At 45.9% G+C, this 26838-nt stretch overlaps 1 protein-coding gene and 1 long non-coding RNA gene across 2 annotated transcripts in view; both read right to left on the reverse strand.

Annotated features, from left to right (window-relative positions):
• Positions 1 to 26838, reverse strand: part of LOC307215809 — a 275531-nt gene that overhangs the window by 220211 nt on the left and 28482 nt on the right. The window lies entirely within an intron of this gene.
• On the reverse strand, positions 13843 to 26829 carry TMEM72 (transmembrane protein 72). The gene is made up of 5 exons (XM_079975473.1): positions 26202 to 26829; positions 18795 to 18861; positions 17297 to 17368; positions 16987 to 17126; positions 13843 to 14867 (listed from the first exon to the last, which is right to left on the reverse strand). Exons 1-5 carry the CDS (start codon positions 26395 to 26397, stop codon positions 14470 to 14472), a joined length of 873 nt encoding a protein of 290 aa, XP_079831599.1. The 5' UTR covers positions 26398 to 26829; the 3' UTR covers positions 13843 to 14469.

Raw genomic sequence — 26838 nt, forward strand, 5'->3', positions numbered from 1 at the left:
TACGACTGGGTATTTCTCTTTTACCACGCTTTAAAAAAAAAACACACACACACAAACAAACAAAAACTCAACATTCCTCCGTCTGGTCAGTCACTGGGAGAAATTGCGAGGGAGAGGCCAAGGATCATGCGAGAGGAACCCAGAAGACTCCAAACTGGAACCTGTTTTCTTAACACGAATGTAAATCATGGAGAGTCAGTTTGAGAAACAAAGCTGCTAAACAGAGTAGCTCTTTATAGAGGAGCGGGGCAGACCGATGCTATCATGTTTTGAGGCATTTGGTCTGTAGCAGGCGCAAGGAAACTATAGCCTTGCAGCTATTGACGAACTATAAATCTCCTGAGCCCCAGCCAACATGGCCCATGGCTAGGGATTGTGGGAGTTGTAACAACAACTGCAGGGCCACAGGTCCCCCACCCCAATTTATATTTATGACCGAGAGTTTCCTCCCTTCGCTATCTCTCCCCCTCCCCACATCCTCGATGTTTACAAGAAGAGATCTCGATGCTGAGATACCAAGACCTCAGATAGAACCTCAACCGTGATTTGTCTGCTGGCTGATCTCTATAAAGGATTTGCCAGACTGTGAAACAGCACAACAAATATTTCCGAGTCGTTTTGTGGCTTCGGAATCGTTTTGTGGTTTCGGCAACAATGCTTTGCAGCACACTATGCCTCTTGATGGTCACTGCATCCTGAAGCTGAATGTAACACCAAACACCTTTCTTGAGCAAATTGGCAGTACCAATTTAGATTACATTACGCTCCAACATTATTATTTTTAAAAAATATTTTTTATTGAATGATTTTATGTTACAAAAAACAATACAGCCATACTACCACTAAATATAATTAAGAAATAAAAATTGCATACATCGATATTTAGTTTGCTATTTGTTATTTACCATCTTATTTCCTCCCAAACACTGCATACAACAGCACACATATGTGCAGACACCCACACACCCACACCCGCACACAAAATGATAATAATGAAAGTAAATATTTTTTCCCCTTTTATCTTCCAAAATCTTTTCTTCAATTTTGACTTCCTGTCAAGTCCCTTTGCATATATTTTATCTTACATTTGAATGTACACAAAACAATAAACCTTTCTATATAATTTTTCTAATACATTCTGAAAACATAATAAATCCTTAATTGTTGTCCACCTCCTTTTAGTTCCTTTGTCACTCGAATGCCAGCACAGAGTCAAAACTATTATTGTATTTTTGAACATATCTTCTATGACCATCCCATTTTTCCGCAAATTTTTGCTTTGAGTTTCTTCTGAGTTTACTAGTCAGTTGAGCCGTCTCCACCAATTCCTGTAATTTGATTTGCCAATCTGTTATTGGAATAACATTACGCTCCAACATTAACTTGGAATGAGGGTTGTGGGGGTTTTTTGGTGTGTGTTTTTCCATTTTAAAAAACCTGACAACGAAATCTGTTACATAAGTAAAAATAAAATAAAAAACAAAGTAGAATTTTATTTGGAGGTTTAATCAGAAAAAGACTCGATGGCCCTTGTGGTCTCTTCCAACTCTATGATTCTATGATTCTCTTTCTGTGGTTCATTTTGCATACCGTACATCCCTGCATATTTTAAATGAACCAAACCATTCAGTAATCCATTGTTTGCAGGGTTTCAGGCAGGAAGTCTTCCCCAGACACACCTGGGGATGCCTGACCACTGAGCTATGGCCTTTTCCCATGGCTTGGAAAAAAGCACACACTAGCTAATCTTGCATTGAAAAATGTGTATGTTATGAGAAACATGCATGAAAGTGCATGCAAATTTCCAGGGGATTTTTGTTTAATTTAAAAAAGAATCAAAAGAATTGGATGAACGGGGGGGGGGGGGAGAGAATACCTGAAAGAAACTGAAATTTATCCCTCTCTGCCTGCTGCAAAGGGAAAACTGCAAAATAAAAATAAAAATGTCCTTTTAATTTTATTATTTTTTAACCTGACTAGAAATACACACTCACAGAGGGAATCATGCAGCAACGAAGGGCAATGCCTTCCGAAAGCTATTATTGAGAGCCAAATGCATTATGAGAGCATTTAAGGTGGGGCTTGCCGATCAGAAGGTCAGTGGTTCGAATCCCTGTGACGGGGTGAGCTCCCGTTGCTCAGTCCCAGCTCCTGCCAACCTAGCAGTTTGAACGCACGTCAAAGTGCAAGTAGATAAATAGGTACTGCTCCAGCGGGAAGGTAAACGGCATTTCCGTGCGCTGCTCTGGTTCGCCAGAAGCGGCTTGGTTATGCTGGCCACATGACCCAGAAGCTATATGTTGGCTCCCTCAGCCAGTAAAGCAAGATGAGTGCCACAACCCCAGAGTCGTCCGTGACTGGACCTAACAGTCAGGGGTCCCTTTACCTTTACCTAAGGTGTCAGTTGAAGCAATTCCAAGCCAGGTGGGAATCAAGGGACGCTTCTCTCTAGAGGCGGATTACAGATGTGGAGAAGAGAAAGCTTATAACCTCCTTCCCTGCACATCAGGATCCCAATTCAGATCACATCCACACGTATTGAGCCTCCTGGGCTTTCCGATCGGATGGTCGGCGGTTCGAATCACTGCGACGGGGTGAGCTCCCGTTGCTTTGTCCCAGCTCCTGCCAACCTAGCAGTTCAAAAGCACACCAGTGCAAGTAGATAAATAGTTACCGCTCCGGCGGGAAGGTAAACGGCATTTCCATGCACTCTGGTTTCCGTCTCGATGTCCCGTTGTGCCAGAAGCGGTTCAGTCATGCTGGCCACATGACCCGGAAGCTGTCTGTGGACAAACGCCGGCTCCCTTGGCCTGAAGCAAGATGAGCACCGCAACCCCAGAGTCTTTTGTGACTGGACTTAACCATCCAGGGGCCCTTTACCTTTTTACCTTACTAAGGGCTGCATGTAGATTAACTGCTATAAATGCTACAAAACGAGTCCTTTGGACCTAAAATGGAAACAAGGCAAATTAACATAGGCGCAGCTGTGGGTGAAAATATATTTTTTAAATGGCAGTTTTAGAAACTGACTAGATATGTGCTTGCATTCAGACATTGTGTGCAGTGGGAGTCTCCAAGTAATCGTTAAAAATATATATAATTAAATTCTCTCTCTCTCTCTCTCTCTCTCTCTCTCACACACACACACACACACATATATATATAAATTCCAAAACTAGTGTGATCTCAAAATCCATTAGGCAGAAGGGAGAATTCATTTTGTTCATCAGCACTAGCAATATTATGTAAGCTGCAATCAGTGAGGATGGGCCCACTCTAATTTTGCATTTTCAGCTTTTTGAAATAAAAGGACCAGGCTCCAGTATTGTGCTTTGGATTTACAAAACAAAAGAGCATTCTCGGGACATCTTCACAGTTTCTAATCTGTGCCAGTGGTCTTAAATACGCTTGTCCCCTTGCTTAAGAAAATTAGAAGTGTCTGGCAAGATCAATCTGATAGCCATCTATTCTGGAATTCTTTGAAAGAATCTCAGCAACCAGCAGGCACTAATTGTTCCAGCAAAAAAATATAAAAAATGGCCTGTAGATTGCAATCTACACTATTCATCATTTAAGCTTTTAATTATTTCATCATTATTCAGCTTTTTATTTTATTTTTTATAATAATTTTTATTAGTTTTCCAATTTTAAAACAAAACAACAACAACAACATAAAAACATCAACAAATACAAACAAACACACAAATATACATTCTTAACCTCATTTTCATAAGCCTCCTTTCTCGGACTTCCCCATACCTCACCCTTTTTGCATCCTTATTTTACAGTTTTTCAGCAACCCTTTTAGCCAATTAAATTTAAATTTGTTATCTTTCTCAATTTCACCTTAAATCCTCAAACATTTTCAGCTGCAATTCTGCATCTTCCTTCCCCTTGACATTTTAGCACTCATCAATATTGTAACAGTTCTTAAGGTAAGCTTTGAACTTCTTCCAGTCTTCCTCCACCGTCTCCTTCTCTTGGTCACGGACTCTGCCAGTCATTTCTGCCAGTCCCATAAAGTCAATCACTTTCGTCTGCCATTCTTCCAGTGTGGGAAGTTCTTGTGTCCATTATTCATTATTTTAAAACCCTTCTTTGGGGGCATGCTGCCATCCCAAAGGGGCTTGCAATACTTATGAAAATACAATTGCCCCAAATATTTGCTGTTGTTTTTAAAACAGCAGTGATGAGGCCATACGTATCTCCCTCGGGAGAGAGCACAGAGTGTGTTATAAGTCAGGCCTAGCGCATTAACTCTGTGTGATCCCCTTAAATGCAACCCAAACTTTTCTCTCCATCCTTTAAACTGTGTACACATCGTATGTTTATTCCAGCTCCGATGTGCTCCCGTCGCTGGGTGTCTGAAGCTGAATAGGCATGACCTTAAGGGACACGGGTGGCGCTGTGGGTTAAACCACAGAGCCTAGGACTTGCTGATCAGAAGGTTGGTGGTTCGAATCCCCGCAAGGGGGTGAGCTCCCGTTGCTCGGTACCTGCTCCTGCCAACCTAGCAGTTCGATAGCATGAAAGTGCAAGTAGATAAATAGGTACCGCTCCGGCGGGAAGATAAACGGCGTTTCCGTGCGCTGCTCTGGTTCGCCAGAAGCAGCTTAGTCATGCTGGCCACATGACCCGGAAGCTGTACGCCGGCTCCCTCAGCCAGTAAAGCGAGATGAGCGCCGCAACCCCAGAGTCGTCCGCGACTAGACCTAATGGTCAGGGGCCCTTAGCACATTAACTGTGTGACCCCCTTAAATACAACCCAAACTTTTCTCTCCATCCTTTAAACTGTGTACACATCGTATGTTTATTCCAGCTCTGATGTGCTCCCATCGCTGGGTGTCTGAAGCTGAATATGCATGACCTTAGCCACAACCCATATGCATCCTGTGGTTTCTTGAGAAATCTCAGTTTGGTGTGTTTCTGCACTCAAAACAGTTTCCACCCAGTTTGAAAATGCAAGCCGCTTCGTAGAACAGGAGTTGGACACAGGGAAACAATTCAGGTGACTCACATCAGGTGAAGGCCTCTCCACCCCCTCTCTGGTGCATACAACGCACTGCAAACATGACTTGAAACACCCCTGCTCAGCTAGTTAGAGCGTGGTGCTCATAACACTAAGGTTGCAGGTTCGATTCCCCCACGGGACAGCTGTATATTCCTGCATTGGAAGAGTCCTGCATTGGACTAGATGACCCACAGGGTCCCTTCCGACTCTGCAATTCTATGATTCCAATGTGCACATAAACTTAGACTAGGAGAACCCTTGGACAGGCTTGTGTCAGAAGCCAGTTTGCTTTATTATTATTATTATTTGAAATAATTTTCATTTGATTTTTACAAATATAGGGTTAGAACACTACAAAATACATATCCATATTTAGAGATTTCTCCAAATCAGTGCCGGATTTATGTATAAGCTAAACAAGCTATAGCTTTGGGCTCCACTCTCTTGGGGGCCCCTGAAAAAATTAAATGATACGATAATCTTTATTGTCATTGCCCCATACAGAACAACGAAATTGAAAAAATCTACATCAGACATTCAAAAACCCGGATGTACTTTGATAAAATACATATTTTGTTATGTGCAAATGGCTTTAGATACCTATTAGGTCCATACATTACCATTCAGCATATATTCAACACAAAAAAGCGACAATTTGTTGTTGACAAAGGACAGCTGGATAAATAAAGGGCCCCATTACCTTAGGGCCATATCAAAACTAAATCCAGCCCTGCTCCAAATCTCTGGACATCCCATTTTCCCCTCCATCGGTCCTATTGTCAACCTTTTCAACCGGATATTATTACATAATCCATATTTTATGTCTCTCCATGTTGTCCACAGTAGTTGCTACATTACAAGTGTTATTGCAATCCTGCTAATGTTTTCATTTGCTTACAATGGTCTCCTAGATCATTCCCACCATTCTTTATTCAAGTTTTGGTCTTCTTGGTTCCTGAGCTTTCCGGTCAGTTTTGCCATTTTGACGCAATCTGTCAGAGCTGCCTCTAGGTCCCAGCTCACAGAGGACCAACGCTAGGCTGTAGTAATGTACAAAAGTCTTTATTGAAGTTCAGTTTCCATTTCAAAGCCACAGCGTGCAGCCCTACATCTTAAACCCTAGACCGGCGAAGTACCGTCTGAGTCTCCTCCCCTATGACACCAGTTTAAGATCCTAGCCCTGCTCCACCTTTTGCGCTGCTCTCTCCTCCTCTGGGTCCTCCTGCCCGCTGGGGCATTGCCCTTTCTGGACTCTTCCGACGCTGAGTCGCTTAGCTCCTCCCCCTCCCTCCGGCGGGCTTTAGGACCCGGTTCCCAATCCTCATTCTCTGCTGTCCCGCGCTCCTGTACATTTGAACTTGCCTCTCGCGCCAGCCCAGTGACCTTTCTCCTAACCGTTACAGTACTTCGGTCACTGCTTCCCTCTTCCGGGACACTGGCCGGATCTGACCTCTCCTCCGTTGTCCGACTTTCTGATGGAGGCGTGGTCAGCCCTGCCTTATCTTCTCTCCCTGGTGGGGAATGCACTGGCCCTGATCCTTGGGACTCTTCCCCCCCACTCTGCTCTGGTGGGGAAGCTGGTCCTGATTTCCAGCTACTGCTCTGGGAGTCCCTGCTGCCCCCTTGCTCCTGGGGCATTCCCCTTGGGAACCCCCTACCCCTGGCCACTGGCGCCCCTTTCTGTGAATCTTCCGATTCGCTGGAGAGGCTCATGGAATCCCTCGGTCCACTGTCCTCTTCTCCTACGCTCCCCTCGGATTCTTCCCCTTCGCTCTCCATCTCCTCTCTTCCCTGTGCCTCTGCTCCTGAGCCCCTGACACAATCCAACAGCTTAGTTTGCCATTCCTCTCTAGTAGGGACTTTGTCTTCTTCCCTTCTCTGGGCTAGTAACATCCATGCAGTGGCGTAGCGTGGGGCGTGCAGGGGGGGCCGGCCGCACCGGGCGCAACATCTGGCGGGGCGCGCTCGCCGCCTCCGGAGTCGCCGAAGAGCCTCGGGCGCAGGCTGTAGCAGAGCCCCATGTCTCGCGGAACCAACGAGCTGTGCGCGCGTCCGGGCTGAAGGTGTCTGGCAGACAGTGGCTCTCAGTGCTCGCCACAGTCCCCGCGCGTCAGGGCTGCGGAGGGCGCACCAGGCAGCCCCTCCTCACAGCCCCGCCGCTGCCGCTGCTGCTGCAGCTGCTGGGCCATGTTGCATTTTCCTCGCCTCTCTGCCCTCCTCCTCCTCCAGGCAAGCGGCGTCGTTTGGGCGGCAGCGCCAGCGGCAACTCACCTCAGATCACCTGACACGGACCCGCCGCTGGCGCTGTGGCTACCTTACCGTAAATACCCCAGCCCAGGCAGCAGCAAGAAGAAGCTGGCAGCGGCGGCAGGTTAGGGGTTAGGGGTGCAAATTACTTGCCTTGCCCCGGGTTAGGGGGCACAAATTACTTGCCTTGCCCCGGGTGCTGACAACCCACGCTACGCCGCTGCATCCATGCGGATTTTATGTTGCATACATAAAAAGTATTTACTGCTCCTTCGGAATACCGGTACCTACAATTCCTAATAAAAAATCTTCTGGTTTTTAAACAAAAGTTATTTTAAACATCTTTTTTCAATCCATTATATATCATTTCCCAGTTTCAAAGGTCCTCGCCAGTCGTCTGGCCTTGGAACCATGACGCTTACAACATGACACAGATTTTGAGAATACTACAAATAGCGGCGAAAAATATTGTTCCTAAAAACAAGCCATGCATGTACTTTGAAGCAAAAAAAAAAAGTCTTTAGTACGCCATGGAGACTTCCATCAACTTTCAGGTGTTCTCCTGAGCCGAGTTTCTTTGGATAAATACAATTATGTTTGAATGAGTTTACACATAATATATTAGGTTATTGAAACGTATATGTGTATTAGGATAATAAGGGGGGTGGGACTTTCAGGTGCTATCTGTATGGGCAGTTAAATCACCTGGTTCATACCTGCAGACAGGGATGGATTTAGGTTTGATGAAGCCTCAGCACCTAGGGCTTGCCGATCGAAAGGTCGGCGGTTCGAATCCCTGCGGCGGGGTGCGCTCCCGCTGCTCGGTCCCAGCGCCTGCCAACCTAGCAGCTCGAAAGCACCTCCGGGTGCAAGTAGATAAATAGGGACCGCTTACCAGCGGGAAGGTAAACGGCATTTCCGTGTGTGGCTCTGGCTCTGGCCAGAGCAGCGATGTCACGCTGGCCACGTGACCCGGAAGTGTCTCCAGACAGCGCTGGCCCCTGGCCTCTTAAGTAAGATGGGCGCACAACCCCAGAGTCTGTCAAGACTGGCCCGTACGGGCAGGGGTACCTTTACCTTTACCTTTTTAAGCTACTGAAGGTAAAAAGGTAAAGGTACCCCTGCCCGTACGGGCCAGTCTTGACAGACTCTAGGGTTGTGCGCTCATCTCACTCTAGAGGCCGGGAGCCAGCGCTGTCCGCAGACACTTCTGGGTCACGTGGTCAGCGTGACAAACTGCATCTGGCTAGCCAGCACAGCACACGGAACGCCGTTTACCTTCCCGCTAGTAAGCGGTCCCTATTTATCTACTTGCACCCGGGGGTGCTTTCGAAGTGCTAGGTTGGCAGGCGCTGGGACCGAGCGACGGGAGCGCACCCCGCCGCGGGGATTCGAACCGCCGACCTTTCGATTGGCAAGTCCTAGGCGCTGAGGCTTTTACCCACAGTGCCACCCGCGTCCCATTACCCGAAGGTAATGGGGCCCTTTATATGTCCAGCTGTCCTTTGTCAACAACAAATTGTTTTTTGTGTTGAATATATGCTATATGGTAATTTATGGACCTAATAGGTATGTAAAGCCATTTGCACATAACAAAATATGTATTTTATCAAAGTAGTTGTTGAACTGTGATATTTTAGGGAGGAGGCTTACATCATAGGAGCCTACACAACACAAAACACTGTTGCTGTATGTACAGTAGGTTTTATTTGTTTTTTATCTTATATTTTGGAAATGTCCAGGTTTTTTCCTTTAAATTTTTTTTGGGGGCCCAAGAGAGTGGGGCCCTAAGTTATAGCTTGCTTAGCTTATACGTAAATCCGGCACTGCCTGCAGACATCTCCTATCAAACCTTCTGCCACACCACCCAGAATATTCAAGCTTTCCAAGTTTGTCGGCTTCCCTCCCCTCATTCCATCCATTAGCTTCCCTAAGAAGAAACCAGAGGTCTGCAAAGCACAATTGCCCTCAGTTGAGGCTGCGTGTTGCAGCTGCCTTGATCTCCGGCCTGAATTCAGCCTGCGGGCACTTTGAAAGGCCAACCAGAAAGAACAGGCGAGGGTGCCATTACAGAGCACCGAATACTCAGGGAAGCAAAATGCCTCAGATTCATTTTTATGAGAAAAATGAGAGCATTATCCCGGCCGCCTAAGTGGTCCTCTTCCCTGGTGGCATTTTTATCACCAAGAATCTGTCACAAGAGCGCCTGGACTAGAATTGTCTATCAAAAACTTCACTCTTGTGGTTTATCACCACAGCAGCTACTCACTTTGGGTTTTAGTAAATCAGGTCCTCCCTTAAAGAGGGCACATATTGTGGTGAGACCTGGAAACCGACACCCTGTGTTGTGGGTGGGTACATTTGGTCAGCCACAACACCCGATTGGTAGGTCCCTCGTAGCTGGGTGCAATCTGGCCAATGGGACGCAGTCCAAATGGATCGAGGGACCTATATATACCCATGCACATGACCCAGAGCTTCCTCTTTCGGTGCTTACATTCAGAACACCTGCCCACCTTTCCCTAATTTTAGGGATTTGCGCTTGACCTTGCTATGCCGTCGTGTGTCATCTGTCGTTGGGACAGGGGCACGGCAGGAATTTTCCCCACTGAGCTGATTGGCTGTTGCCATTTGGGTTTCACCTGCCACATAGCAAATCGTCACAACTTGTAAGGTTGCAGATAGGCTCTGGTTCAGGTGATAGGGATGGGAGAACGCTCTCGCCATCCCTATGTGAAGGGTATTCCGTTAAAGGAATCCAGGGACTTGATGGTTTGGTCAACCCCTAAGAGGGGGTTGTGCCCGTGACTGAGTCCAGGGGGACATTTGGGTGGTGGAATTAGCCCATTCCCGACTTTCCGCTTATCCAAGTGTTCACCCTTGGCTGACCTATGCTGGAATCCTAGGTCAGTGCTACCTGCATGGCAGGGAGCTAGTCAAACCAGAGCCTATGCAACCAGTCACTTTCTGTAATTAATAAAGTTGTGGCCTAAATTCTGCCAAAAACCAAAACCAAAATTTGAGACAGGTGTGAATTTATTTAGGGGGGAGGTTTCTGGGTCTGAACATGCAAAGCAAATAGTCTAATTTGTCAGCGCCTAAATGATATCGGGGACGCAGGTGGCGCTGTGGGTTAAAGCCTCAGCGCCTAGGGCTTGCCGATCGAAAGGTCGGCGGTTCAAATCCCTGTGGCGGGGTGCGCTCCCGCTGCTCGGTCCCAGCGCCTGCCAACCTAGCAGTTCGAAAGCACCTCCGGGTGCAAGTAGATAAATAGGGACCGCTTACCAGCGGGAAGGTAAACGGCGTTTCCGTGTGCGGCTCTGGCTTGCCAGAGCAGCGATGTCACGCTGGCCACATGACCCGGAAGTGTCTCCGGACAGCGCTGGCCCCTGGCCTCTTAAGTGAGATGGGCGCACAACCCCAGAGTCTGTCAAGACTGGCCCGTACGGGCAGGGGTACCTTTACCTTTAAATGATATCGAGCATCAGAACAACTTGGCCACAATAAGGAAATTTTGCCCACGGTATGACTATTTTCCACCTTCCCATTTTGACTCCTGCATAACCTAGCAATTCTAAAATACAGACGTGCTTTTACTCTCACAAAATTGAATGTATTGCCCTCAGCTGTATTTGAGGGACGATTCCAACAGATTCCACACGAAAAATGCTCATGTCCCTGTGAAGATGGCAATACCGAATCAGTGGCACATGCCCTTCTGTCTTGCACTCTTTATAAAGACTTGAGGAGCGAGATTATCACCCCTCTTTTATTGTCCATTCCGGGTCACCCAACCACTGCCACAGCGTCCTTTCTCTTGGCAGATCAAGATGAGTGGCTGCAAGGTTTTTAGCTGGGGCAATCAGAATATGATCCACCATTTGACTATTGATTCAAAACCCTAAAATGTATTTTATATATTTGACTTTTTATTTCTATTCTTTGTATATCGTATTGTTTTATTGCTATGGCCGATGGCTGACGCAAATAAAGATTCATTCATTCATTCTGTCGCAACCGAACAGATCACCACTGCAATGGGTTCTTATGGGAATCTATTGCCATCTTCAGCCCAGAAAAGGAACTGTCTTACATCTGCGACCAAACCAAGCATTTGTCCAAGGTAGAACTGGGTGTATTTTGCATCTGCTTGCAAAAGTGTTTGGGTTATTTTTGTATCTGGATGATATTATAGGGTGTGTGTTTTTGGTATGTAAAAAGCCCTTTGCACATCTCATATTACTCGTTCTCTGAACTGTTGACACTCGTTTCCATTCCACAGGCAAAACGAAGGTTGCAAAGGGGTGCTTTCCATATGAGAAATCCATAACTCAGGTTCATTGCTTTAGGCTACCATGAAACAGTTCATGCAACAGACTGCAGAGGGGTGACATTTTCCTGCCTCCGCTCTCTCAGATTACTGCAAAAGGGAGGGGAAACTATACATGGTTCTTTAGCCACATTTGGCCACATGGGCTTAACTACAGCCACTTTTTGGTGTATATAAAATGGCTTGGTCAGCGGAAATGACTGGCAGAATCCGAGACCTGGGAGAAGAGTTGGTGGAAGAAGATTGGAAGAAATTTAAAGACTACCTGCAGAAACACTGTAAAATTAATGAATGTTAAAATGATGTTGGATTGAAAATAAGTGGTATTAGCAACAAAGTTAAAAAGAGTATGCAAAAGTGAATTGATAATGGGTGAAAACATAGAGTTTTAACATGTTAAGATATAGAGTTAAGATAAATGAAAGAGGGTAAGGATTTGCTGATTTGATTATATTAATGGGAATACAAAAACGGGAGGTGTGAGGAGGTCAAAGAAACAAGCTAATGAGTTTAAAGTTATAAAAAAGTGGATTTGTTTTAACTTCTTTTTTGTTTATTTTTCTGTGTTTTTAGTATTTTTTTTCTTTTTTTGTTTTATTATGTATTTTTGTATTTATGACTCTGTAAAATCTTAATAAATATTCATTTTTAAAAAATGGCTTGGTCAGGAGGACAGCTCATAGAATCTTGGAAGGGACCCAGCAGAATTGCCTTCAGACAGCTCGGGGGTCGGATAATTCCATGCCCTCCAACATTTCTCCAGTGAAAACAGGGAAATCCTAAGGAAAGGCAGGACATTCCAGGGTCAAATCAGAAACCGGGACGGCTTCTCCAAATCAGGGACGTCCCTGGAAAATAAGGACACTTGGAGGGTCTGTACATACTGGTGGGTGATGCCCTGGTCCTCAGCCTTTGTAGGCTATTTTTCCTTTCCTCTCATCTGACTCTGCTCTGTGAGTCTAGTTACACACTCTCCAACATTTTTGCGATGAAAATAGGGACATCCTATTCCATGATAATAATAATAATAATTTTATTATTTGTACCCCGCCCATCTGACTGAGTTGCCTCAGCCACACCGGGTGGCTTCCAACATATATAAAAACATAATAAAACATTAAACATTAAAAAGCTTCCCACTACAGGACTGCCTTCAGATGTCTTCTAAAGGTTATAGTTGAATAGTTACTTATCTCCTTGGCTCAAGGGTAACATAACTCCATACCCCTCCAACATTTCTCCGATGAAAATAGGGACGTCCTATGGAAAAGTGGGACGTTTGAGGATCAAATCAGATTTACAGCTTCTGTAAATCGGAGACTGTCTCTGGAAAACAGGGACACTTGGAAGTCTTTTGCCAGCTGTTTTCTTTTACTGCTGGCTGAGCACAGTCAAGGGGAGCAAGGTAGAGACAACTTTAGGCCCATAATAGCCTGGTGGACTATGAGGTTTATTATTTCCCTCCTTCCTTTAGGAATTCTTACAACATCACTGAAGAAAATTTGGAAAGGGGATGTTATGTACTGAGTTGAATAGGATCCAAAATGCAGCAGTCTGATTGGTCCTAGAACAATAGGATCCAAAATGCAGCAGTCTGATTGGTCCTAGAACAATAGGATTCACAATGCAGCAGTCTGATTGGTCCTAGAACAATGCAGCAGTATGATTGGTCTGCAGGAGCCACCCAATCCAGCTCCAGATGGAAGTGAATCCACAACCTGATTGGCCTACAGAGAATCCTGGAATTAGCCAATCACGTGTAGCCCATTGTAAATAATGTATATAAAGCAAATACTTTGGGGAAACTTTCATTCCTCCTCACCACTATGAGCTGAATAAAGAGCATGAAATCCACTCTCGACTCTATGACTATATTTCAGGGGAGTTTTTGCTACCTCTCTGGGGCCTCGGAAGCCACAATGTTCAATTCAAATATGTTTATGTATGTCAGATTTTAGGTAATTCATGGAGGGACACTGACACAAAATGTGGGCTGTTGCCTGGTCTATCTCCCTCTCAGTCACTGTGTTCCTATGTTCACTGTTTTCTGCAACATAGTCCTGGCTCCATTCCACAGACTGGACACTGTGAAGTCTTATGGTAGTAACCAAATACAGTGGTACCTCGGGTTACATATGCTTCAGGTTACAGACTCTGCTAACCCAGAAATAGTGCTTCAGGTTAAGAACTTTGCTTCAGGATAAGAACAGAAATCGGGCTCTGGCGGCGCAGTAGCAGCAGGAGGCCCCATTAGCTAAAGTGGTGCTTCAGGTTAAGAACAGTTTCATGCTAAGAACAGACCTCTGGAACGAATTAAGTACTTAACCTGAGGTACCACTGTAGCTAACAACAAGGAAGCAACAACAAAAAACCAGGCAAATCCCTTCTTCAATAAAAGTAGAGAAGAATGGACTCAGGAGAACAGGATGGGGATAATTGGGGAATTCATCACTGTCCACCCACTTCAACTAATGAAAGTTCTTGGCTGCTCTCATTGGCCTAAACCAGGGGTCAGCAACCTTTTTCAGCCATGGGCTGGTCCACCATCCCTCAGACCATGTGGTGGGCCAGACTATATTGGGGGTGGGGGGGGAATGGACGAATTCCTATGCCCCACAAATAACCCAGAGATGCATTTTAAATAAAAGCACACATTCTACTCATGTAAAAACACGCTGATTCCCGGACCGTCCGTGGGCCAGACTGAGAAGGCGATTGGGTCGCATCCGGCCCACGGGCCTTAGGTTGCCTACCCCTGGCCTAAACCAAAGCTGGGAGGTTTATTCTACAAGTTGCCTCCAGGTGTCTCTGCAGCAAACACTAGAATCATAGAGAAGCAGAAAGAGCCCATTCTTGCTGTTGCTGTCTCCACTGTAGGCTGTCACAACTGGGGCGGAAGGATGGGAGCCATGTCAGATGTGGTTTCCTCAGCCAAGCTCTCCTGATCTTCTGGGCTTTCTTTGACAGAAAGAATGATGTTCACCACCTTCTCTTCAAAGTGCACCTGCCTCCTTGTGGGCGGCGAGCTCAAAGAGGCCTCGACGGTGTCCAGTTTCTTGCAGCTTTTGAAGAAACTCCTCAGAAACCCAAGAAGGGAGTTGCGTTGCCCTTGAGGTGCTCCCCTGGGGAAGGTGTAGGTTTGCTCGGTGTCGCCTGCATCCGTCATAGCTACAGCTGCGCTTTGGGAATCCATGTATTGCTCTTCCCCAGGTGTTCTAGTTTCTTTCTGTTGCTTACTGAGCAGGAAGTACGTGAATCCGGTGACCACCAGCATCGTGCCTGGAGAGAGTAAGGAAAGAGACAGAGAGAGAGGTCTAGGGGTCTTTGGTGGACCTCAAGCTGAACATGAGTCAACAGTGTGAGGAGAAAAAAGCTAATGCTATTCTAGGCTCCATCAGTCCAGATCAAGGGAAATATTGGTACCACTCTGTTCTGCCTTGGTCAAATCACACCTGGAATCCTGTGTCCAATTTTGAGCACCGCAGCTTACGAAGGATGTTGACAAGCTGGAACGTGTGCAGACGAGGACAACTAAGATGATCAAGGGTCTGGAAACCAAGCCTTATGAGGAATGGTTGAAGGAGCTGGGAATGTTTATCTTGTAAAAGAGGAGATTCCTGTAATCCATCAACGACAGATAGCCATCCAACCTCTGCTTAAAAACCTCCAAGGAAGGGGTGTCCACAGTGTCCCAAAGGAGACCGTTGCACTGTCAAACAGCTCTTACTGTCAGAAAGTTTTTCCTGATGTTTAGTAAGACTCTCCTTTCCTGGGGGAATTTCTTGCATATGTGGTGGACTTGCTCCAAGATTAAAGCCTTTTGGGATACCATATATAATGAATTGAAAAAGATACAGTGGTGCCCCGCAAGACGAACGCCTCGCAAGATGGAAAACCTGCTAGACGAAAGGGTTTTCCGTTTTGGAGGCGCTTCGCAAAACGAATTTCCCTATGGGCTTGCTTCGCAAGACGAAAATGTCTTGCGAGTTCCTGCGGGTTTTTCCCCCTTTTTCCCCCCTTTTCCTAAGCCGCTGATCCGCTGATAAGCCGCTTAACAGCTGATCGCTAAAAGCCGCTAAACCGCTAATAGTGCTAATCCGCTAAGCTGTCAATGGGCTTGCTTCGCAAGACGAAAAAACCGCTATACGAAGAGCCTCACGGAACGGATTAATTTCGTCTTGCGAGGCACCACTGTATTTAAGTATAATTTCAGCAAAAAAAACCAGAGGCTTTCCTGTTGGGGTTAATTGAGGAAATTTAAATGAAAGATGTAAATTTGTTCATGTATGCAACAACGGCTGCAATAATACTCCTGGCCCAGAAATGGAAGCAACAAGAACTCCCCACATTGGAAGACTGGCAAGTAAAGATGGTCGAATATGTGGAGCTGGCGAAGCTGATGGGGAAGATTCAGAATCGCCATGATGATTTGTTTCTAAAGGACTGGGGCAACTTTATACTCTATATGAAAGAAAATTGTAAACAGTTGAATACGTTTGTAGGTTTAAATTGAAATGTTTGGTAATGAGAAATTAAGGAGCTGGTTTACTTATAAGTAGGTGATTGTTAAAAGATTGATTTAAGGTAAAAAAGTGAATTTAGGAATGTGGAGAAATTGGTAATGAGATATGGAAGTCTGTTAGAGGGAAAGAAGGAGGTTGATGTTTTATTTAAGCAATGTTTTAAGTCATGAATTATTTTTATTTTTATTCTTTGATACTGAAATGTAATAAAATATGGAAAACTTAATAAAAATTATATTTTAAAAAAATAATCTCCTTTCCTGTATCCTGAAGCCATTGATTCAAGTCCGACCCTCCAGAGAAAGCAAGCTTGCTCCATCTTCCATGTGACAGCCCTTGAGATATTTGAAGATGGCTATCATATCTCCTCTTTTCCAGGCTAAAAAACCCCAGTTCCTACTAGTATACCACACCATACTCAAACCAGTACAGTACACTATATCATAGCTTATATGGCATGGAAGTTAAGGCAGCTGCTTTCATTCATCAGCTTGCAACATCCATGCTTTTCGGTGAATCCTTTATGTTAAGTTGTGAGTGAACATATCAGACGACACAGTGATTCTTCAAACAGCTCTTGTTTATTCACAGGCCAGAACAGAACTGAACTGAAGGGCTAAGTCAGCCTGCTTATATAGAGCTCCAGTACAACGTTACTGTAACAACTTTCTAAAACTATCCAATCACTGAATGTCACTTTCGATCCCTTATTTGCATAGCTATCTGCTGGCCCAGGGTGAGAACTTCAGTACATAACACTTTATATTGCTTTTTTGAATCCTAAAATATTTTTTTGATTACAGCTACTGTTTACTGTATTTGCAAAAAATAAAAATAAAAGCCATTCTACTGGTTATTCCCAGTCACCCTCTCACCTGGGATAGTGACGTGCCAAACTATGACAGGGTGCAGGAAGCAGGCTACTGAGAGCAAAACATACATCAGGAACTTCTGGAAGGCCCCCCGACGTCTGGCGTGCTTCCAACAAGTGTGCATCCCAGATCCCGTCTTGGGGCTGCAGTGGAAGTGGAAGGATAAGAAGCTGACTAAAGCAAAACATCAGTCACCCTCAAGGTGAACTCTCAAAAAGAGCTCAGCGTCAGGCTCAGCCCAGAAGTGCTTCCCCAAGCTGAATTGTAGGAGGGAAGGAGGGTTGGGGGAAGGAACGGAACGGGGCACACTCACGCGCAGCAAGCGGTCAAGAGCAGGCCCGCAAAGTATGCTCCTTCGCACAGGGACACAGCTATCCCTGAAACACTGAAGAACAAGAAATCGTTAACAGGCGAGGAACAAAGAGCAAATGGCAAACCCCCCGCAGTGCTCAGTAATAATGATAACAATAGTAGTAGTAATAATAATAATAATAATAATTTTTTATTTATACCCCACCCTCCCCAGCCAAGGCCGGGCTCAAGGCGGCTAACAAGCAATAATAAAAACAAGTTGAATGAATACAACTTAAAAACAAGATTAAAATATTGAAACATTAAAATATTAAAATGCAGCCTCATCACAGGAGGAGAAAGGGAAAAGGAAAAAGAAAGAGGGGGAGGGAATCAAATTGGCTCCAAGCCAAAGGCCAGGCGGAACAACTCTGTCTTACAGGCCCTGCGGAAAGAAATCAGATCCTGCAGGGCCCTGGTCTCATGAGGCAGAGCGTTCCACCAGGCCGGAGCCAGTGTTGAAAAGGCCCTGGCTCTGGTTGAAGCTAATCTAACTTCCTTAGGGCCCAGGACCACTAGGGTGTTGCTATTTATGGACCTTGAGGCTCTCCATGGGGCATACCGGGAGAGGCGGTCCCATAGGTACGAGGGTCCTAGGCCATGAACAGGGGAACATGCAGTGCTGTGCAGTGAAACTTTTCATAGGGGAACAGCTTGCAAAGGCAATTTGGGAGAGCGATATCCTGATGTCGTGTGTGCGAGCATCACGCCTCCCTCCCTAAGTTGGGCAGAAGCTTCCCAGGCTTTGGGAAGGAGGCTCCAGGCCCCTGACAGGATGCTGAAGCCCTGTTGTCTCCTCCTCTAAGGACCCTTGACATGACCATAGTGCAATATTCGGCATCCTGTTGTCAGGCTTCGGGGAATCGACTTCCTCCCCCATGGCAGTAAACAAAAGATAAAACGAAAGGAACGTCTTACCAGTTAGAATCTTTAATAATCACAGTGAGAGAACAAAGAAATGGCGGTGCTCCCAATTAAGGGTCACTCTCCTCCTCCGTCCCTATTAATCTACGTCACTCCCACGTCTTGTAACCTGAGCTTGAACCCTCTGCGCTTTCTGTTCTAACACTTTCTGAGCTCTCCATGTTCTTGGAGAAGGGGGTTGAATGCTGTCCAGAGACTGTGAATCTGTTTATTCTCTCTCTTCTAGTGTAGCTTCTGCTAACTGTTCCCCATTCAGTATTCCCCAGCTTCTGCCATCTGAAGTGTGCCCCTCTGCAAACCACTGTTCCAAATCTATACTGTCCTCCTGTTCCTGGGAAGAAGCAGGAGCAGGGGGAGGGGGTGGCTCCCACCATTCCTCCTCAGTGCAGCCCTCCTCAGCACAGTCCCTGACATCTGTATATGGTGTGTGAAGTCAGGCCTAGGTTTGCAGACGCCCTTACATCGACCAGCACAAGCTTATTTAGGCACTCTCGCAAATCCACGTTATTTCCCCCAAATCAGACAGCCATACTCACAGCAAGTAGACAGCCAGGCTCTTGAACTGACCCAGGAGCAGTGTGTCTGTGCCAACGCCAATGAGCACTGAAACAAAACACAGACAAGAACAAGGAATAACACTTGGGATCTGGGGGCATTGGGAGTCATTTTACTCTGTTGTGCAATGCCCTCCAAAGATAAACAACTCCATGGGTCAGCCCCCCAGAGGGGCAGCCAATCCTGCCTTGCCAGTGGTGATTTCCATCAAAATCTTGCAGAGCACGTATGACCCCACAATATTTCAGTGAGCTCTCAAGATTTTAGCAAGATTTTTTGGCATGCATGAGATCTTGTGAATCTGTGTGATGGCCTGGGAGTCTGATTCAGAAGCTGAACCTGAGGAGTCCCAGCCTGCACAGGAGTCCCCGCCTCCAAGGCCGGCTGAGCCGGGGCAGGGCCTTGAATCTGAAGCGCCTGCACCTGTGCCGGATCCTCAGGAGCAGACACCAGATGTATCCACTCTGGCTCCGGAGGTGATTGAGGGCCCATTGCCTACAGGTGCGCCTCTCCCAGCCCTGTCAGGGGAAAGTGAGTCTCCCCCTGGGTCCAGTAACCCTCCAGCCTCTCCTGAGCTGCAGAGGCTCAGGGCAGAGAGGCAGAGGGAACTGGTTTCTCCCAGGAGGAGTGCTCGCCTTAAGGCCAGGAGAGGCGGGTCACCTGTGGACCGGGACCGCCCCTGGCCTCAGAGGAAATAAAGGCCAGTCAGCACAGTCCCAGGTTGCAGGAGCAACGTCGTTGGAAACCTGTTTCTGCCAGCACCCAGACCTGTTCTCCCAGAGTTCCCGACCACGCCCGGCTTCTTGCTTTGGACCCCGCTTCACCCTTGGTGGACAGTCTCCAGACACTTGACCCAGGACCGAACTCTGACCACGCCTCACGGTAACCTCCCCCCGGGACCAGTACAATCTGGGATCTTTGACCTGGAAACAACAACTAAAGCAGAATGTGGCAGCTAGACTGGTGACTGGGAGTGGCCACTGAGACCATATAACATATCCTGAAAGACCTACATTGGCTCCCAGTACGTTTCCGAGCACAATTCAAAGTGTTGGTGCTGACCTTTAAAGCCCTAAATGGCCTCAGCCCAGTATACCTGAAGGAGCATCTCTATGTCCATCATCGAGCCCGGACACTGAGGTCCAGCGCCGAGGTCCTTCTGGCAGTTCCCGCACTGCGAGAAGTGGGGTTACAGAGAACCAGGCAGAGGGCCTTCTCGGTAGTGGCGCCCATCCTATGGAACGCCCTCCCATCAGATGTCAGCCCATGATATCATGTGCTGTGTTCACCACCCTCTGTAAAAACTTTCTGTCCGTGGCTGTCAAGCCAACATACCACACTGTGATACAATATGAGAGGACACTCTCTATTGTGGACCGGTAGAAGGAGGTCATCAACTGTTGTTTAACATTGTTCTTTTGCAAGACCCTGAGGAAATGGAGTCTCTGTTGGGCCTTCCTAAGCACCTGAGTTATATTGTTTTTCCGAGTGAGGTCTTCACTAAGGTAAACGCCCAGGAATTTAAAGGAAGAGACTCTCTCCACACAACCCTCCCCCCCCCCCGATATACAATGGGGCTAGTTCCCCTCTCTTCCTCCAAAAGTCCAACACCATCTCCTTTGTCTTGCTAATATTTAGGTGCAAGTTATTCTCTAGGCACCATGTAGATACTTTTTGAACCTCCCCCCTTACGCTGATTCATCTCCACCTGTAATTAGACCCATTATGGTAGTATCATTTGCAAACTTAATCATTGCAGTAGATGGATTAGATAAAATACAGTCATATGTATACAATGAGTACAGGTAGGGACTCAGCACACATCCCTGTGGGGTGCCAGTGCTGAGCTTCAGGGAGGTAGATGTAACAGGCCCAATCCTCACTGTTTGTGTCCGATCCCTCAGAAAGTCTTTAATCCAGTCACAGATGGTAGAAGAAAGATCTAGTTCCATCAGCTTTTTGATCAGAATGTCCGGAAGGATGTTCCGTTAAAGGATAGGGCTACCCACTGAGCTGCTTCAACAAAAACCTGGTAATAGGACCACTCTCTTTTCTGCCTTGGTCACACCACACCTGGAATACTGCATCCAATTCTGGGCACCACAGTTTAAGAAGGGTGTTAACAAGCTGAGATGTGTGCAGAGGAGGGCAACCAAGATGATCAAGGGTCTGGAAACCAAGCCTTATGAAGAATGGTTGAGGGAGATGGGTATGTTTATCCATGGGTGTTTAGAGGGTACTGAGAGGAGATATGATCATAAAAGGTAAAGGTACCCCTGACAATTAGGTCCAGTCGTGACCAACTCTGGGGTTGCGGCGCTCACCTCGCTTTATTGGCCTAGGGAGCCGGCGTACAGCTTCCAGGTCATGTGGCCAGCATGACTAAGCCGCGTCTGGCGAACCAGAGCAGCGCACGGAAACGCCGTTTACCTTCCCGCTGGAGCGGTACCTATTTATCTACTTGCACTTTCACGTGCTTTCGAACTGCTAGGTTGGCAGGAGCAGGGACCGAGCAACGGGAGCTCACCCCGTTGCGGGGATTCGAACCACTGACCTTCTGATTGGTAAGTCCTAGGCTCTGTGGTTTAACCCACAGCACCACCCGCGTCCCGGATATCATAGACATCTTCAAATATCTTTTAAGGGCTGTCACACGGAAGATGGAGCAAGCTTCTTTTCTCCTGCTCTGGAGGGTAGGACCTGAACCAATGGCGTCAAGTTACAAGAAGGAGATTGCAACTAAACATTGGGAAGAACTTTCTGACAGTAAGAGCTGTTAGGCAATGGAATAGTCTCAGGAGGTCGTGGACTCTTCTTCCTTGGAGGTTTTTAAGCAGAGGTTGGATGGCCATCTGTCATGGATGATTTAGTTCAGGTTCCTGCATTGTAGGATCCCTTGGGGTCCCTTCCAATTCTACGATTCTATGATTAGGCTTCAAACCCAAATTGCCGTTTGCTCTGATTGTGCGTTGAAGAGCAGGTTTTGTCAGGGGAAAACGGCGAGACAAGAGGAAGTCTGGATAAGCCCAGATAGAGAGAGAATACCTAGCATGTATGTCAATGAATGGCAGTAACTACAGCATTCATGCCACCGAAAAGGCTCAGAGGAATTAGGCGCTGTAATGAGCTTTGGCTTGGATAGACCTGGTTCAGAAGGAAAGCATTAGCCCTTCCCAGGGATCTGAATTGTGACGCCTGGAACATTCCATTCTGATCTCCTTTCCTTTCATTCAGTGTTTAATCCCTAAACCAAGACTGGTCTCAACTAGCCATACAGTGAAACGGCTCCGTGTGTCGGTGAGAGAAACCGGCGCATTCCAATTACTCAGCAAGCCAAAGCGGGAATGAATCACACATTATAGGGCAGAAACATTTGCTAGTTTGTGTACCGTGGCAAATGCCAGTGTAAAAATGGCAACATTACGCATTTCCTTTTCTCGTGTCTGCAAATTTGCAGCGGATATGCACTAAGGAACAATAGCTAATTATGCATGTGATTCCATTTGTTTTTACAAAGATACCCCTCCAGAGGGGAATCCTACTTTAAATGAAATTTATATGCAGAATTTGGTGCTTCCAACCCTATCAAGTTTGCCTAAATGAGTCCATCTCTCGCATTGAGTGCTTGCTTATGTCTGAGCTACTGGTTTGTGGTCAAATAAAGTTGTTGTTTTTCCTTAAACAGCCCAACTAATGATATGCAAAATATTACACATAATATATGTATAATATATACAAATGAGTCAATATTTTTGCAGCATAACTGCATAAGTGGTGTGGGTTTTTTTACACTTATGTGCACTGATTACTTTAGGAAACCAGGAGTATTTAATACATAAAAATTCTGCATGTAGTCATGCATATAATGTGATAACCTTTCATATTTTCAGCAGAACTGTTGAGAGGAAAATGGGAACCTGAAAGATTCTGTTGGATAAGCTCCACACAGTGCTGTATTTACATATAAACTAAACAAGCTATAGCTTAGGGCTCCAATCTCTTGGGGGCCCCAAAAAAAATTTAAAGGAAAAAACTGGGTGTATATTTCCAAAATATAAGATAAAAAACAAATAAAATAAAACCTACATATAGCAACAGTGTTTTCTGTGGTGTAGGCTCCTATGATGTAAGTGATGGGCCCTGCCTGCTAGCCTGCTCCCTAAAATATCACAGTTCAACAATTACTTTGATAAAATACATATTTTGTTATGTGCAAATGGCTTTAGATATCTATTACAGTGGTACCTCAGGTTAAGTACTTAATTTGTTCCGGAGGTCTGTTCTTAACCTGAAACTGTTCTTAACCTGAAGCACCACTTTGGCTAATGGGGCCTCCTGCTGCTGCCGCGCCGCCAGAGCACGATTTCTGTTCTCATCCTGAAGCAAAGTTCTTAACCCGAGGTACTATTTCTGGGTTAGCAGAGTCTGTAACCTGAAGCGTATGTAACCTGAAGCGTATGTAACCTGAAGCGTATGGGTACCACTGTAGGTCCATAAATTATCATATAGCATATATGATGCACTAAACTTCTGAAGGTAATGGGGCCCTTTATATGTCCAGCTATACTTTGTCAACAACAAATTGTCGGGTTTTTTTGTGTTGCATATATGCTATATGGTAATTTATGGACCTAATGGGTATCTACAGCCATTTGCACATGCAGAATGTAGGTACCCTATATATAGAAATGAGCAAACCAGTGATATTTTAGGGAACAGGCTAGCAGGCAGGGCCCATCACTTACATCATAGGAGCCCACACAACACAAGACACTGTTGCTGTATGTAGGTTTTATTTTATTTGTTTTTTATCTTATATTTTGGAAATGTACATCCAGTTTTTTTTTCTTTAATTTTTTTGGGGGCCCCCAAGAGAGGGGGGTCCTAAGCTATAGCTTGTTTAGCTTATACATAAATGCGGCACTGTCTTCATAGCATATAAATGTCTGCATGAACTAGCAGTAACTGCAGTGTTTCTGCAGGAGGCCCTCCCAGCACAACTGTGTGAGCTCATCTCTTGAGGTGGAGATACTGGTGACTGAATCTGCATAGCTTATGCCTGCATGGCACAAGATTTAGGTGCTCTCCTACGGAATCTTTCCTATTGCTAACAAATCTCCATGTCCGGTGACAACACTTTTGAGCTGGAAAACTACAGACTAATTTAACGAACTGCAGTTGACTTACTTGCATTGCTTACATCTATTCAGCTTTGCCGAATGCTTTCTTGTTCGTTTGTTTTAAATAATACTGCTGCAAGGATACAATTCAAGATTCCACTCATTGCTATTATTTGAGCAAGATAAGGGGGGAATTTACCCTGTTAGATAGCGACCTAGTAATGACTCCAGTGATCTGAAAGTATTTGCCCGACTTGTGGTTGCTGGGCAGGCAAGATCAGCCCTGCACTGCCCAAGGCATTTTGCTGCCTGAGGCAAAGCAACGCAGGCCACTCCCACCAAGTCTAGTTCCAGGGTACCAAGGCTGGATCAAGTTGTTTTGGCACTTGAGGCAGAAAAATCCTACAAGCATCTTTGAAGATGGCTATCCTCTGAATTGTCTGACCAAGCTGCGGGGGGCAGTGGAGGACAGGAGTGCCTGGCGTTCTCTGGTCCATGGGGTCACGAAGAGTCGGACACGACTAAACGACTAAACAACAACAACAAAATCCTCTGAATTCTTCATACAGACATCCCAGCCTGTCCCCCTGTACAAGAGTCTCATATCTGTCTGCTTAATAGCATGCAGTGCTTTGGGGGGGGGGGGTACACAGGGGTACGCATACCCCTAAACATTTTGGGAATCTATGTTTGGCCTCATTGAGAGGCAGTATTTCAATATGAGTAGGAAAATGAGAGTAACCCTAAAGATTTTTTTTTTTAAGGCAAAAAGCACTGATTGCATGTTAAAAAAGGTAAAGGACCCCTGAAAGTTAAGTCCAGTCGCAAACGGCTCTGGGGTTGTGGCACTCATCTCGCTTTACTGGCCGAGGGAGCCAACGTTTGTCTGCAGACAGTTTTTCCGGGTCATGTGGCCAGCATGACTAAGCCGCTTCTGGCGAAACCAGAGCAGCACACGGAAACGCTATTTCCCTTCCCGCCAGGGTGGTACCTATTTATCTACTTGCACTTTTGATGTGCTTTCGAACTGCTAGGTTGGCAGGAGCTGGGACCTAGCAACGGGAGCTCACCCCGTTGCGGGGATTCGAACCGCCGACCTTCCAATCAGCAAGTCCAAGGCTCAGTGGTTTATACCACAGCACCACCCGCATCCCGATTGTATGTTATGTGTACATAATTCCTTACATCAGGAGAGAACGATGGAAGAAAGCATCTACCCTGGTACAGTACTGAAGAACAGAGGTGCTGTTAAACTAAAATAAAAAATAAAAAAAAATGTAGAGGTTGCATGGCTATCTCTCAGGGATTCTTTAGCAGTGATTCCTGCATTACAGGAGACTCGAATAAAGGACCCTTGGTGTCCCTTTCAATTTTACAATTCTGTGATTCTATAACCTCGAGCAGGAAAGAACAGGCGCAGATAGTTGGAGACCAGCCAGGTTGTCATGTTCCTGCCCACTCAGTCAGCTTGTAACAGCGCAGCAACTTTCTGCAAAAGTTGTTGTTCTTTAGGATGCTTCGCCACCTCTGCCAACATTCACCTTTGCTTTGAAAGCAGATTGGTTTCTTCCTCCTGCCCTCAACCACCCATGAATTCACCGCAGAGAGTGACCAGCAAAAACTTCAGGACAGTGCTAGTTAAAAGATGGGCGTCTTGTCAGGTCTTCAAAACTCAGACAACTAATCTAGTTCATCCTTGAACACCTCCGTCGCCCTCACCTGGGGCAGGTTCTTGTACTGCATTTTGTGAAAACCGTATAAACTGGGATTGGCGAGGAGATTCAAGTCAGATCAAATTTTAATCTACCACAAGCAAAAACCAGGAGGAACAAAGTGGTGAATACCATCTGGGAATTCACATTAACTGAGAAATTGACACAAAGGATACATTTGGCCAGGGGTAAAAAAAGAGGGAGAGAAACAGATAATCAGCAGATTAATGGCCTTTCATCATGTACACCAATAAGAAAGATCCTGTTAAACCGGTGCCATTGGTCTTTAAACATATAGCATATGGATTATGCCATTTAATTTCTATTTGTTCAAAGGGGACGGACTCTCAGGAAAAGAACTGTGGATCTATATGTACACTGCCCGAATTTATTGCTTATAGGTTTACTTTAATTCATTTTGTAATCTTGGGAAGGTTTCTGGTGTCAAAAGTAGTATGCCTGTATAAGAAAATAAAGTAAGAATGAATTTCAAAAACCAGAGTGGTATCCATGTCAGAAACGCAGGGCAGAAAATCACACCAACAGTGCTGCTTACCTGCTCCAGTGGAGATTCCCAAAAGTCGGCAGGTATATTCCAGAGTATTCCAAAAAGCTGCTTGCTTCATGTTGGCCGGGCAAGAAGCACTTTGAGCTTTTGGAAATTCTTGAGACAGACCTGGGCTCTGACTTCCTGCACTGAGATGGAGTGAGCCTGGAGTCAGGGATCCCCGCCCTTCCCAAAGGAACATCATTCCAATGTGCTATACACAAAAAAGACCCCAAACAACACACCCTTTTTCCATGGAGAAGCAGTTAGCGCTGGTCCCGGCGGGACTGGGCTGTCCTTCTGGTGCTGCCATTGTCCTGCATCCCTTAGTGGGACAATTAATGATTACCAGGCAGTGCAGGAACCTCAGCCAGTGCCTGAGGGCCACCCTCCCCTTGCTTCATGTCGGCGCATATCGAAGGCGAGCAAAAGTCTTGCTCCTGCACATTGGATGCAGATTAGTTGCCATGGGGCTTAAGGCTTTGCTAGCTGCTTTTCAGAGCACTCCAGCACACTACAAAGAGACCACGAGGGGTGCAATAGTTCTCACCTGAACAGCAAACATGTCCAAAATGAGATGCCACTTCGCTAAGTATCTGAAAACTCATAGGGTTCTTCATGTTTCCTTTTATGAGACACTCCTCGT

The sequence above is a fragment of the Podarcis cretensis genome (genome assembly GCF_951804945.1).
Source record: "Podarcis cretensis genome assembly, chromosome: 5".
In the NCBI taxonomy this organism is placed as follows: Eukaryota; Metazoa; Chordata; class Lepidosauria; order Squamata; family Lacertidae; genus Podarcis; species Podarcis cretensis.

Coding starts and splice junctions, on each gene's coding strand:
- TMEM72 (XM_079975473.1), bottom strand. CDS start 26,397: ATGATGTTCCTTTGGGAAGGGCGGGGATCCCTGACTCCAGGCTCACTC. Junction 18,862..26,201: donor GGGAATCTCCACTGGAGCAG/GTAAGCAGCACT, acceptor GTTTTGTTTCAG/TGCTCATTGGCGTTGGCACA. Junction 17,127..17,296: donor CTCTTGACCGCTTGCTGCGC/GTGAGTGTGCCC, acceptor CTTCCACTGCAG/CCCCAAGACGGGATCTGGGA.